The sequence below is a fragment of the Lepisosteus platostomus genome, chromosome 4 (genome assembly GCF_059453375.1).
Source record: "Lepisosteus platostomus isolate fLepPlt1 chromosome 4, fLepPlt1.hap1, whole genome shotgun sequence".
NCBI lineage: Eukaryota > Metazoa > Chordata > Actinopteri > Semionotiformes > Lepisosteidae > Lepisosteus > Lepisosteus platostomus.
The window spans coordinates 41,818,610-41,833,273 of record NC_142614.1 but is presented as its reverse complement, the minus strand read 5'-3'; the positions used below and the strand labels follow the sequence as shown (position 1 = coordinate 41,833,273).

At 36.0% G+C, this 14,664-nt stretch overlaps 1 protein-coding gene across 1 annotated transcript in view; it reads left to right on the top strand.

Annotated features, from left to right (window-relative positions):
* The window catches only part of ndufs4 (NADH:ubiquinone oxidoreductase subunit S4), a 46,621-nt gene extending 32,383 nt beyond the window's left edge, over positions 1–14,238 (top strand). The window contains exons 3-5 of the mRNA XM_088629514.1: positions 7,596–7,768; positions 8,346–8,419; positions 14,040–14,238. Coding sequence (XP_088485640.1) covers positions 7,596–7,768; positions 8,346–8,419; positions 14,040–14,143 — 351 coding nt within the window. The 3' untranslated portion in view covers positions 14,144–14,238. The remainder of the gene's footprint in view (positions 1–7,595; positions 7,769–8,345; positions 8,420–14,039) is intronic.
* Positions 14,239–14,664: the final 426 nt, after the last annotated feature.

Genomic DNA, 14,664 nt, shown 5'->3' with positions numbered 1-14,664 from the left:
TGCTGATTGCCCATTAATGCTGAAATTAAATTTAATCTAACCCTTGTTTTCTGATTTGATCTTTGTTCTTATTAAATCAGTCGGATGCATGCCTATAATTTTTTTATTTTTGTGTAAGAGGTTATTGATGTGAGGTATTCTTTAACATGTTATTTTCCATCAATGTCTTATGCTTTTATTTAAATTAATATTTTGATTTTGTGCATAATAATACCTAATTAATTGATGCCTATGTCCAGGAGCTCACTGATAGTGGAATAATGATTAGACTGTTATAAATTACTTTGTTCTTTTACTGAAAGACAAGTTTTAAAACTAAATATGGCAAGATCTTCAAAACAGTTTTTATTCTATCTAATCCCTCTATAAATGTGTTGAATCATTTATTACTCCTGATCTGAAGAGCAGATGTCATTCTTTTTAAGTATGCAGAAAATGGCATCAGAATGTCTTCTGAAAAAAAATCAAACTTAAATTTGGCAGGAGGAAGAGCGAAAAAAGCTTCAGATTTTATAGCTCTGAGCTAGTCTTTTCAAGTATTATATAATTTTGTTGGAGTAAGCTCTAACCCATAGAAAAGTTGCTTAAAAGACCCGTCGTCTTGTCATTGGCGCAGATTCTGTGGGGAAAATGATCACAATAGAGTGTTGCAATGCATTTTAAATGTGTGAGAAATCAGCTTGTCTAGACTGAGAGAGAGCCCACATTCAATAGAAATTTTTGGGCTTCTGTGCCCTTTAGGTGTCAAGTATGTGATAGATGCCAAGCTTTTTCATAGTTTTTTTTTTGGTACACTATCTTTGGCTTAGACTGTAGGCCTGCTACAGTAGGTTTTCTAAAAGCAATTACATCGCTTTAGTGTCAGATTTTAGAGCCCTCCTGCTTCCTGTCCTGTCAGTTCATTGCCAGCTTTAAACTATAATGACAAAAACAATCAATAAACAATTTCCATGTAGCCTTAAGGGATGGAAACTTTTGATGTAACCATTTTGTTTCATTTAACTGTGTAGACGAACTGGTAGCTGCACAAAAAAATCTTGTTTATATAACATTTTGCTTACAAACTGCACTTATCAAATCCCTGAGACAAGATTGAAATTGATGCCTAAGTGAATTTGAATATGCTTTCAATTTTTATCTGTATTCTATAGCTTTTTCAGCCCGTTTTTGTTTTTCTGTCTGAAATCTTTTTTTTTGTCCCATAGTGATTTGCTGCATTAACATAGAATCTTATTGTGTGTTAGATTGAGCTGGTTGCATGTAATTCCACTCGTTCATTAGTGAAACACTGTAAAAATATTTTTTTAATCATGGTCTTGGCTTTTTTGTCAAATGGAGAAGGCAATTTGCACTGTTCATTATTCTTAATGTTTCACCTCCAAATAGTGTATAATTTAGGTATGTGCAAAGATGTGTATTAATTAGTGCTTTTTATTAATCCATTAGTGCTAGTTTAAATGTAAAATCATTAGATGATTTAGCAATAGGAAATGTTCAAACATAATGTCTGTTATACCATTATTTATTACTTAATTATTCAAGATGCTATAAATCATGACAATTATTATTGTTTTTTGTATTATTACTGTTATTGTTATTAGTAGAGCTATTGTTAAAATTCCAAGATAACATTTAGTGTAAGGCTTACACTGATTTGTGTCAAGCACTCAAATTGTTATCATTATTCAGAACATGTGAGTTCAATTTAGTAAGTCAATAGTTTTGGTTAAAATTTAGAATGACTAACTATGGTTCTTGAGAGCTACATGGCATTAATATTTTCATTTAGAATAAAATGGTCTTTAAACTACTTCATTGAACAAAACGCCTGAATTAGTGGTCAATAAGAAATGGATGATTTAGGGGATGATTTAACCTGCTGGATTAGGACTATCCACGACAGTGTTGGTTACCCATCTGATCTGATAGATAGGGTTGCTATAGATGCTTATGCAAAAGAATTAAATCTATACTACAGGAGCAGAACCTTACTAAGTACAGGCTGTACAAATGATTTGATTTCTATTATGTATGCATATCAAGTAACGTATTTCTCTTACTCTACAACAGGAGTTCTGCCTAGCTGGGTAAAATGTAACATAATACTGTGTTGAAATGTACAGTATTTGATATACCTGTCAACAGTTTTTATCTCTATTTCTGGAAAATATAAAATTAAAGTTTATGAACTATATATGTCTATTCCAGAAATTATTTACATGATAAACTATAAATGCCTAATGTATTGCTGCTAAGTATTTTTTAGGGAGTATTATAAATCCAGGGAACTGATTCAAAACTGTTTGCACCAAATTCCTCTGCAAAACTGTAGACAAGCTGCTACAGTGCTTTGCAGGCACACCTTAAGTTTTGACAGGCAATAGGTAAGAAAATGAGTGAAAGAGCCATTAGTTGCCAATTCAAATAAATAGTTCATCAGTGCCAATCCACAAATATTTGTATTTACTGTATATTGTGTCTGGATTTCAAAGATGTGCAGCATTTTTGTTCTGGTGTCTCTGTTGAACAGTTTTTAATGTCCGTTTGCTGTTAAATATTTATTTTTTTAACTGCAGTATATGAACATTAAAATGTCACCCTTTGCCATCTGGAGAAAAGTGCACATGAAGGAGGAGGGGCAACTTTTGCTTAATTTCCATTTAGTTAATGAATATAAAACAATGCCATACAAAGTTAATTAAGAAAGCAGTGTTCTAAACAACCTATTTGGCAATTAGTAAAATGGTTGTCATATTTTCTATAACATACACCAATAACTGACATCTTTGAAACCAGATCACAGAAAGAAAGGGGTCATTGTGCATACTTTGTTTCATGTTTTTTTCTCTTTTTTTACAATTAAAAAGAACTATCTTCTCACTCACTATAGTATAAAGGAGGCCAGTGGGAATAGATCTACATGGCGGAAGTATACACAATGCACCCAAATGAGTCTGCATGCTTCAGTAAATCTTACTTTGATGAGCCTTTAAATCTATGGCAATGAAAGCTGAAAGAATGTTAAATGTCCTCTGATTAAGCAGTTAGCCATGCATGTAATATCAAGTAGATGGAGGGTTAAATCAGGTCATCAATGGTAGGTTTACCTCTAAAAAAATTCCAAGTACAAAAGAAATCTTTGTGTAAATGGAGCTTTATAAGTTTGTTTCTAAAGTGGAATGCAGGTAATATAAACTTTCCTCAGGAACAAACTAGTACAAAAGAAATAGATTCAGACAAATCCGTTTCTTTGCATCAGTTTCTTTACATGGTGTGAAAATGCCACTTTCATGTGTTTTTTGTATTAGGGATCTGTGATCAAAATATAGTGTGTTTTGAAATATGTTTTGTAATTGTACAGGTTGGGTCCTTGGCAAAAATGTATAATTTCTGGAAGCAGACTGAAGGAAGAGAAGTAAAAGAAGGATAGATATAGAATGGATGGCACCCGCACGGATTGTGCCTGATCACCGAACAAATGTTAAAAAATTAAATAACTGTTAAAAAATTATAAAAATAAAAGGATCCAGTTAAAGGAGTACAGTGAAGGATAGTATTAATTAGTAACTAACAAACAAGTTAGTTGGGTTGAATGGCCTCCTCCTCTTGTTAAAAACCTTTAAGTTCTTGTATATTTTAAAGGTGCAAGACAGTGTTTATAAGCAGTTGTTAATAAACAGTCACCTTGCTAATGTTTCTTCATGAACATACACTGTTTGCCTCTTACAAATTCTTACAAATTTACTTACAAAGTTCTTACAAATCTACTACATGTGCACAAGGGGAGTTCCTTTTTCCTTAAAAGTCCTGACGTGTTACATGCACAAAACTGATTAATTTGCACAGTGGATCCAGTGTTAATCCAGTGGATTCCACTGTAAAATGAATGAGAATGCCACTATCAAAAACTTTAAAATGCTACTTGGAAACTTTTAAATAAGGTGTGTTCAGTCTATTTATAAAGTGCCTCTGTAAGCTTTTGTAATGCCTATATTTTACTTACATTTTTGGGCATACAGTATGTATGTATCTCATTTATGTTTGCTTTTCTCTAATAATTTTTGGTTTGAATCTAAAAAAACAATGGAAGGCTACTCTAACCAAGATTTAAAAAATGTGAAGACTTAATAAGTAAAGCTTTCTTTTAGCACACTATAAAATTAACTTATTTTTGTTGGCATCAGACAAAGCTAAGACTGGTGGTTGTATTTTTAAGGATGGCATTTTGTGGTTTAAAGTATCAGTAGGTAAAATAACAAAGCTAGAGCCAGATCTGACAATTAAATCTCCGTCCTTTCTGGCCTTGCTGTGCCCCTCTTTACCCCTGAATATTTCTCAGTTCATTCAGAACCCAATAGTGCAACATACCTTCGTACTTCAATCCAATTCAGGAAGCAGTTTGGCTTTATGTCACTGTCCTTGAATTTCCCTGTTAATACCAATCATTTGTTCCTCACTTTCCTCAATGACCATTCCTTAATTGGTATAGAAATAGGGTTGTGACAGTGTATGTTTGAAAACATTTTTATGTCATTTGAACAGCTTAGAAATAAATATTATTTACCACAATATTTACAAATCAGGCACTTCATACGCACCCAGCGTACCCAGTTCACTTTACCTCCCCCCCAAAATTGAAACTGTCACCTGATGACAAACATTTAATATCTTAGGTTTATTAATTTCTGCTTTTATTACATTGTCTATAATTATGCGCATCAAAAACTTTGTGGGAACAAGACCTGAACATAGTTATACAAATGGGCCAGTGAGAATCCATTTTAGTTCGGTTCATTCATCCCCGATTTCTACAGACACTGTCTCATACAAATTAATATTATACACTACTTAAATATACTGATGAGAAAAAAAAGTCAACATTTTACGGAATTAGAATACTATAGTTATAGCTTATGTATTTTCACAAAAAGCTGTCAGTTTGTTTTGAGCTCTCTGACCAGCACCACAGCTTGTGCAGTGAGGCATTGCAACTTGCCAGTCACACAAAAGCTCATTAGGTGCACTTTTACCCAACGAGCAAGGGAGAGGGCCATTGGTATTCTGCAGACACTATGGAGTAAGCCACTCCACTGTGTCCTGACTGCAGAGAAGGTTTCAGCAGACGGGTAGGACAGATGACCGTCCAAGATCTGGTCGCCCTTGGGTGACCACACCAGAGCAGGACCGACACATCAGACTGGTCCATCTGAGAGATCGTTTCAGATCTGTCACCCGTACTGCTGCTGAAACCAGGGCCAGACAGAGGCTGTGATGGATTCATCAGCAGTGGCATCAGGTCCTCTTTACAGATGAGTCACTCTTCAGCCTGTTCCACACAGACAGGAGGGCCAGTGAATGGAGGAGGAGGTGTTGCTTTTTTTTTTTTCATCAGTATACATTAAATCTAGGATTGATTTTTTCACCTTAACTTTAATCTGATATGCAACACGTGTGGAAGCCCCTGCTATTCTCATACAGATGTTTTGGTCTTGTCCTAGGCAGGTTCATTTCTGGTCCTCGATTTTTGACACTTTCTCTCATGTTACTCATCTTGAAATTGAAGACACTTCTATAATTGCTGATTTTGGTGTGCCACCTGATAATCTCTTCCAATCAAAAATACAATCTAACAGTCTGGCTTTTGCAACTCTCCTTGAAAAGTACCTGCCTCTTTTTGTAATAATAACTTTTATCTATAAATTGCCTTTTCAAACTCAAGCACGCAGTACATAGTGATAAAGAAAACCACAAACAAAAGTGCAATAAAAAATAAACATTAACATACATGATAGAAATAATGCAATCAAACATGGGCCCTAGTAAAAACGTGAGTTTTGACTTTAGATTTGAAGAGAGACAAAGAATTTCTCTCTCGAAGAGTTGGAGGAAAGGAAAGCAGTGACAAAAAAGCACGGTCACCAGAACCCTGAGATTTAGTGCTGTGTACAGTGAGCAAAATACCAGCCTCATGGTTTTGCATTGAACAAATAACAAAAACATAAACTATTAATTCAAAATGAGAAACACCATAACAGAAGTGGCTACCTATGGAAAAGTTGTTGACCTTCTAGTGAATATAAGGAAACAACTAAAAACACAAAATATTAGTCACAAATGATCTTCTAATAGCTACTGATTCTGGTTCTCTTTCTAACCTTATTCTTCTTGATCTCAGTGCTGCTTTCGACTCTGTTTACCATTACTTACTTTCTCTTCTTGAGACTGGAGCTTCTGACACTGCTCTCAAATGGTTTAAGTCTTACCTCACTGATCACTGTCACTTTGTCTCTCTTGGTGGAATAAATACTTTTCAGCATTTACATGTTTCCACTTGGTCAGCTTTTAAGATCATATGGCATCAACTATCATTTCTGTGCTGACAATACTGAAATAGACATCTATACCAAACCTGACACTGATTTGGCTGTCTCTATTCTATCTGATTGCATCTCCGACATTGAAACATGGATGACTCAAAATTTCCTTCACCTAAACTGTGACAAAATTTGCAACACTGTCAAAACATATTTTTTTCACCTCAAAAATGTTATTACTCACTGTGGCTGAAAAGCTGATCAACAAATTTGTCTTCTCCTGAATCGACTACTGTAATGCTCTACTCAACCGGTATCTAAATCCACATTGAACAAACTCCAGTATGTCCAAAATTCAGCAGCCAGAATTCTGACCAGGTCTAGTGCAAGTGATCACATTACTCCTATCCTGGAATCCTTGCACTGGCTTCCTGTCGACTTCAAAATCCTCATGCTCACCTCTGCATGGCTTGGCACCTGAGTACCTGTCTGAGCTATTATTGTCCTACTCCCCACCCTTGCAACCTTTGCTCTAATTCTGGTCTCCTATCTCTCCTTCTACAGTTATGCCCCAAAGGATATCTCTATCCTCAAGGATATCAGAGAGTCACCTTCTCTAAACTTCTTTACACCCCTGTTCCTACTGTATTCAGTACCCCCCATCCACTGTCTCCTCTCATTGTGCATATGTTGTATTTTTTATTGTTGTTGTCATTCTGTAAAGCACTTTGTGAAGCCTCCTTCTTAATTATCATTAAAAGCATATTGTTTACATTAATAGATGTTATGTTAAAATAGTATAATGCATTAATAAGGCCTAATTTATTGTGTACAATTATGTTATTAAAACAAGCTATTGATGCTCTGGAATTGGTGCCAAACAAAGTCAACCAGATATATTACAGAGCATAAGGGGATGCTACAACAATGATTAGCTGAAGGAGCTAAACCTTTTTATTCCTAAACAGAGGTGATTACGAGGTGACCTGATACAAGAATTCAAAATTGTCAAAGGAAGAAACCTAGCAAGCTTCTGCAGAATTCACAGTGAAACATGAACTTGAGGACAAGTGGAAACTGTTGAAGTGTGTTAAAAAATTGACGGAGTATGGGAAAAGCTACTCCACCCAGCTATGGTTTTGATGGGATGTCCTGACTTTTCTGAAGAAATACATCTGATTCTGATTAAATGGATCAGTTATCTGCTAACTACTGAGCTAGATGGGTATGAAAGACGTCCTCTCATTTGTTACTGTTTTTCTGTCATCATGTTGTTTTTAGGACATTACACCCTTGACTGGTGTACCCGAGGAACATATAAAAACCCGCAAAGTGCGCATCTGTGTTCCTGCCCGCAATGCCATGCAGTCAGGAGCAAATAACACTTGGAAGTGGAGACTGGAGTTTGACACCAGAGAACGCTGGGAGAACCCTTTGATGGGTTGGGCATCCACGTATGATTCTTTCTTCTTTACCCACAGGAGTCGTGAGGCTTAAAAAGTCATATTTTGCACTTATATCTGTTGTGAAGGGTTTCTTTCTCCTTTATTGAAGCCTGTTTACTTCATTGTTTACAACCGAATATTTACGTTTTATCTCATAGAGACATTTGTATCAACAGGAATTCTTTTTCTTTCAGTTACATAAACATAGGCGCAACGTAGAAGACAAGCCTTTGGACTTGGATACGTATCAGTCCAAGTCCTAGCAGACAATGCTGTTGTATCTTACTCTAGTTTATCTAGTCCTCCTAGCTGTATAAGTGGGAACCAGCATTGCTGGGTAATATAGCATTACTTGGTCTATACAGGGGAGTTGCATGCTTTTAGTCCACTTAATGCTACAGAAACCAGCTTTGGCCCTATGAGCTGCTGTGGTTTGGCATTCATCTTTTTTTATAAATAAACATTTTGAAGTATGTTCTCTTATATCACTCATTTTATTTAATTATTGCCTGTGCCTCTTTTTATTGACATTTATTTATTGAGTTTTATATTTCCTGTGTATTTCGATCTTTGTTGTGTGTTTCAGGGCTGATCCTTTGTCCAACATGGTCCTGTCTTTCAGTTCAAAAGAAGATGCAATTGCCTTTGCAGAAAAAAATGGTAAGTGACAAAACAAACAGGGAAGACATTGAAGCAGTCCTTTAATGTTAGTGTAATGGTTGATTCAATAGTTATTTTCATCACATTTTTGTAAATATGACCCAAGATCATTTTGATTTTTGAAGTTTGTAAAGAGGTTTCTAAGTAGGGCAGAAACTGTTTCTGAAAAGCTATATAAAAGTTTCAAACCACGTCAATGTCTCACTGAGTAATTACAGTACAGAACTACGTCAACCTATAGCTCCAAATTTGATATCCTTAAAAAAGCTTAGAACACTTTAAGCTAATAAAACAGTGGGTTTTTATTGTGAATATGTTAAAATCATTAGAGTAGCTCACAGTTTATCAGAATATCCCCACCCTGTGTAGCTGAAAAATAGGCAATATAAAGTATTCTTATCATTTTGCGGCTAGGAATTACTGACTCAAATGGCATTTTTTAAATTAAATGTGTTCCCCTGGTGACAAAATATTTATTTCTACCTGTAAAAGACAAAACCTACGTACAAATCAGCATGTCCAGAATAGTATGACTTGGTGGAGTGTACAATTTATAGACAATAATACTACTGGCACACATGGGCATGGGCACTCAGCAAGCTTCAAAGTGGTTTTCTCAAACCTGTGAAACTCTAGCTGATCAGCCTGTATGGTTCTGGGTCTGTAGTAAGTAGGCCAAATGATTGGATTGATCACATTGCTTCAGTCATTGCACAAGAAGGTGGTGTTTTACAGAAGAAAAGTTCAGCCCTGGTCTGTAGAAGAAGAGTAGACTCTTGATAGTATTTGAGCAGATTCCTGCATTCATGGAGAGCTGAAATCCTCAATCCAAACTGGAACTGAATATGCACAAATTAGTTTCAATTAAACAGTGATGAGCATAGAATATTAAATGTGCGTTTGGGGGGGGTTATTTTGGATAATAGAAAAGATCCATAAATGGAAATCTTTATACATGCTTGGGTTCATAGCTGTCTGTCACCTTATAGGAGAACTTAAAACATGTATAAGGAATGAGAAACCTTACAGTTGGTATTGTGACTTTCTTGCCTTGCCATGCATCAGTAAAAAATGCAATTAAACAGGCACCTACAGTCTACCTCAATAGCACAAAAGCAGTTCAAGAATTTGGTCCAGGTGTTCCAAAAATATAAGCAAATTGAAATTCTAGGGGTGGGAGGTGAAAAAAAAATTGGCACACGGTTTTTATCAAATTTCTGAATCTACATAGTTCAAGTATGTGTTAAACACTAAAGCTCTGGTATTCATTAACTTTTGTAAATTTGGTCTCAAATTTTCAGCACATCATCTAAAACATCATTATTTATCAGAAATGGTTTCCATTTTGGCCATGTGCTCAAAAGGGACAACACAACCACTTTATATTTATATAGCAACTTGTATAAACTTGCAATTCAAGTGCTTAAAGGGGGTCTCTGTTATACATTGGAGTTCGGACAAGAAAGTCGTGACTTATTGTGAAACGACATACATAGGAACGTTTTTCCCTGTAAGAACAGAGTAAATATGGCAGGTTAGGGACCATAAGAATGTCAGTGTGACTTTTATTGGGACTTTAAAAGGAGCCTTTTCCCATAAGAATAAATGAAATAGGGATTAAGTGTGTGTTTTGCTATTCATATACAGTACATTATTGTGCATGTACATGTAATCTTTTTTTGCCCTAACCTATCTGTCATTTTTATCTTGACATACCACTCATTTAACATAATTTTAAGCATTTTAAGTGACATTTTAAGCAAAAATATCTTAACCAGTTGTGTCGTTTATATGATCTTATCTTTAAAAGTGGACAAATTGTGCTTGAATGTTAGTGCTATTGCAGGTTCTTTATGTTCTGTCACTTTCACTGCACTTGGGACTCATTACACAAATGCCAAAATAAAATATGATAAAAGTCGTCATCACTTGTATTCAACACCAGCTACGCAAAACACGAGACACGAGACTTTTTCTAAATGAAATTAAATATGTCGAGAATTATGCAAGCAATTTTTGGCCAAATCCCCATAACGTTTGTGTAGGGAATTTTTAGTTATATCCCAACGTTAATTCAAGAAAACCTTCCATGGACAGTGACACAATTTTTGCTGTTTTGGCTCTGAACTCCAGAACATCGGGTTAGAAATAAAACAATGACTATGAGGTTAAAGGGTATTTACGTCTATATTGGGTGAACCATAAAGGAATCACAGCCCTTTTTATACATAGTCCCCCCATTTAATTGGACCAAAAGTAATTGGACACATTAACATCATTTTAGATTAAATTTTGGCATGTTTGCAAATCCTTTGCAATTGATGACTGCCTTAAGTCTGTGACCCATAGACATCACAAGACGTTGGGTTTCTTTCCTGGTGATGTTCTGCCAGGCCTGTAATTCAGCCATTTTCAGTTCCCGCTTGTTTCGGGGGCTTTTTGCTTTCAGTCTTGTCTTCAGTAAGTGAAATGCATGCTCAATGGGATTCAGGTCAGGTAAATGACTTGGCCAGTCAAGAACATTCCATTTTTTGGCCCTGAAAAACTAGCAGTATGTTTGGGGTCATTGTCCTGCTGCAAGGTGAAGCGCCGTCCAATGAGTTGTGAAGCATTTGGTTGGATCTGAGCTGATAAGAGGCTTCTGTACACTTCAGAATTCATCCTGCTGTTACTGTCTGCAGTCACATCATCAATAAAGACAAGTGAGCCAGTTACACTGGCAGCCATACATGTCCAAGCCATGACACTACCTTCACCATGTTTCACAGATGAGGTGGTATGCTTTGGATTATGAGCAGTTCCACTTTTTCTCCATACTTTTCTCTTTCCATCATTCTGGTACAGGTTAATCTTCGTCTCATCTGTCCATAAGGCTTTGTCCCAGAACTGTAGAGGCTTACTGTACTTTTTAGCAAACTGGAACCTGGCCTTTCTGTGGCCTTTCTTACCAGTGTTTTGCATCTAGTGGTGAACCCTCTGAGATTATGCTGGTGTATTCTTCTCTTTATGGTAGTCTATGCCTACATCCTGGAGAATGTTCCTGATCTGTTCAACAGTTGAAAAGGGGTTTTTCTTCACGCTTGAAAGTGTTCTTTTGTCATCCACTATTGTGGTCTTCCATATCCTACGCTATTGCTAAGCTCACCAGTGTATTCTTGCTTCTTATCAATGTACAGTACCAAACAGTTGATTTTGACACACCTAATGTTTTGGCTATGTCTCTGATTGATTTATGACATTAACACTTCTTTGGTCCTCATGTTGAGAGATAACAGCAACAGACTGCAGATGCAAATACCACATCTAGAATCAACTCTAGACCTTTTGATAGCTCTCTTATGCATGAACTAATGATGCAAAAACACACAGCTGGCCAGGCAACAACTGAGTAGCCAATTGTCCAATTACTTTTTGTCCCCTAAAATGGGAGAACTGTATATAAAAGGGCTGTGATTCCTATGTGGTTCACACAATATAGACGTAAATACCCTTGAATTAAAGCTGACATTCTGCACTTTAACCTCATAGTCAGTTTCATTTCAAATCCAATGTGCTGGAGTACAGAGCCAAAACACCAAAATTGTGTCACTGTCCAAATACGTACTGACTGCACTGTATTTTGGGACAACTTAAAATGGATACCCACTAGTTCAGCTCTACTTGGAAATGTTTTGGCTTGTTACTCTTTGTATTATGAACTCTTGTCCAGACAGAGTACAGCAATGGACTAAAATTATTTAGTAATTATCAGTTCCATCTGATCCCATATGTTTTTTATAGATAACCAATTCCAAACATTTAGAAAATCCCATGTGTTTTGTCCTTTTTGTCAACCTTTGTTTTGTTTGAAAAATGTGTACATATCAGTAAAAATGACAGTTTTCTTTTCTGAGAGATATGCTGGTTTTTGGTTACAATGAGGTGATTGTAAATGTTCAACACAGACTCCTAGGTTCTCGTAGAGGTTATTAGTGCCAACACCTAGCTACAGGCAGAATATCTGGATATTTACAGGTATTATAATAATAATAATAATAATATTAGACTTTATTTTATATAGCGGCTTTAAAGGTGGCTTCTCAAAGCGCTTTACAGGATGAAAACAACAATAAATTAAAAGAATACACAAGATAAAACACAATTACAATATACAGAGGAGACATGGATGGTGGTACTAAGAAAAGCAGAGGGGTGAAGAATGGAACCAGTTAAGTGAAGGCTTTTCTGAAGAAGAGGGTTTTGAGTCTGGATTTGAAGGAGTTTAGAGAAGGTGACTCTCTGATATCCTTGGGGAGAGAGTTACAGAGCTTGGGGGCATAACAGGAGAAGGCCCTGTCACCCATACAATGTAGACAGGCTTGGGGGACAGTAAGGAGAGCAGAATTAGAAGAGCAGAGGTTGCGAGGTGGGGAGTAGGGCGATAATAGTTCAGACAGGTACTGAGGTGCCAAGCCATGCAGAGCCTTATAGGTGAGTATGAGGATTTTAAAGTCTACACAGAAGTTGACCGGAAGCCAGTGCAATCTACTCTGAACAAGATCACTGAAATACAAACCAGAGGGCACTAGTGACAACTTCATGGAAATGCATTTTGAAATTGAGGACAGGAGGTACTTCTTTAATTGTTAGTTACTTGTTAATTGATTCGAAGGATCTCATCCACCCATCTCTTTAAAGAAGCTAGAGTATCAGTTCCAACTACAGTATTGTGGAGCTTAGTTCTTTTTCCCCACAACCATTTGAGTAAATTAGTACCTCCTGTCCTTAATTTCAAAATGCACTTCCATGAAGTTGTCACTAGTGCCCTCTGGTTTGTATTTCAGTGATCATTTTGAAGATGTCCACTGTATTGACGTTGTCAATGTCTTTGAGAAATTGAAATATTTGTATCATGTCTCCTTGTAATTGTCTCTGTTCGAGACGAGAAATGTTAAGCTTCTTCAGCCTGTCAGTGTAGGACATACTGTTTAGCCCCAGAATGTGTTTTCTACTAGCTAGACTGTTTTCTAAGCAGCAATATCTTTTGAAGAATGTTGTTACCAAAATTGTGCACAGTATTCCAATTAAAACCTTATTAGTGTTTCATACAATTTTAAAATACTCGCCTTTGAATTGAATTCTGTGCTTTTACTTATATATATATTCTAATAATGTTTAACATTTTAATTGCTTCCTCGCATTGACGTTATGTATGATGTCAACATAAATACCCAAATATTTTTCATAGTCTCTTTTAGCTCTAGGGTTTCAGATTTTTTCATTTTTTTAAAAGGTGCATAAATGTCATTTAAGATCTTTAATCTTCATTCAAGATCTCATTATGTTGAACAGATCTAAAGAAAAAAAATTAATATACTGATTTGTCTGTTATAACAATTTAATCACAACTTAACAGGATTCACTTTAATGTAGCATACTGTAGACACTCCTCCCACCACCAAAAACACTCCCAGTCCTCCTTCCCTCAACTTCAGAGATAGACCAAAAAATCAGTTGTGTCATCTACCATCTAGTAGTGTGAATGCATGTTTGATATATTGTTGTGAAATTTAAATTCTGGTTGCCTTGAGCAAGCTCCAATCTTTTGTTTATGGATATATGTTTTGTTTTTTGTTTGTAGGCTGGAGCTATGATATTCAGGAGAAGAGGGGGCCAAAGCCAAGGTCCAAATCCTATGGTGCAAACTTCTCCTGGAACAAAAGGACAAGGGTGTCCACGAAGTAAACTGGCCATTGCTATCTGTCTGGCTATGTCAGCTGTGTTATATTTATAGATGTGCGTAATAGCATAATCTCTTAATAAAATGACCTTTAAGCTATTGTCTTTTGTTTGGTGTCCTTTCTGTTTAAACTTAATACGAAGAACCACTGTCACTATTTGTTCTTGAAAATGTCATCTGATTTCATCTTCACAAGTACACTGTATTTTTAATTAGATTAAAAAGTATCTGACAGATCTCTGCATTAATCACAGCAACTTCCATATCTGGCTTTTTATATGTAGCTGTTACACAGGTATTTTTACCCCACGGATTTTTATGTTTAGCTTTCTGCCCACCTTACCATTGATATAACTGGGTTCCATAAATCTCAACAAAGGTTTTTAAATCATTGTATGACAGGTGGACCAGAGGTCAACATGCTAACATCTGCATTTTGTCTGACATTTAAAAACATTCAAAGGGACTAATTTCTTAAATAATAACAATAAAAACAGGCCTCTGGCTATTTTAAGTAAAGATCTGG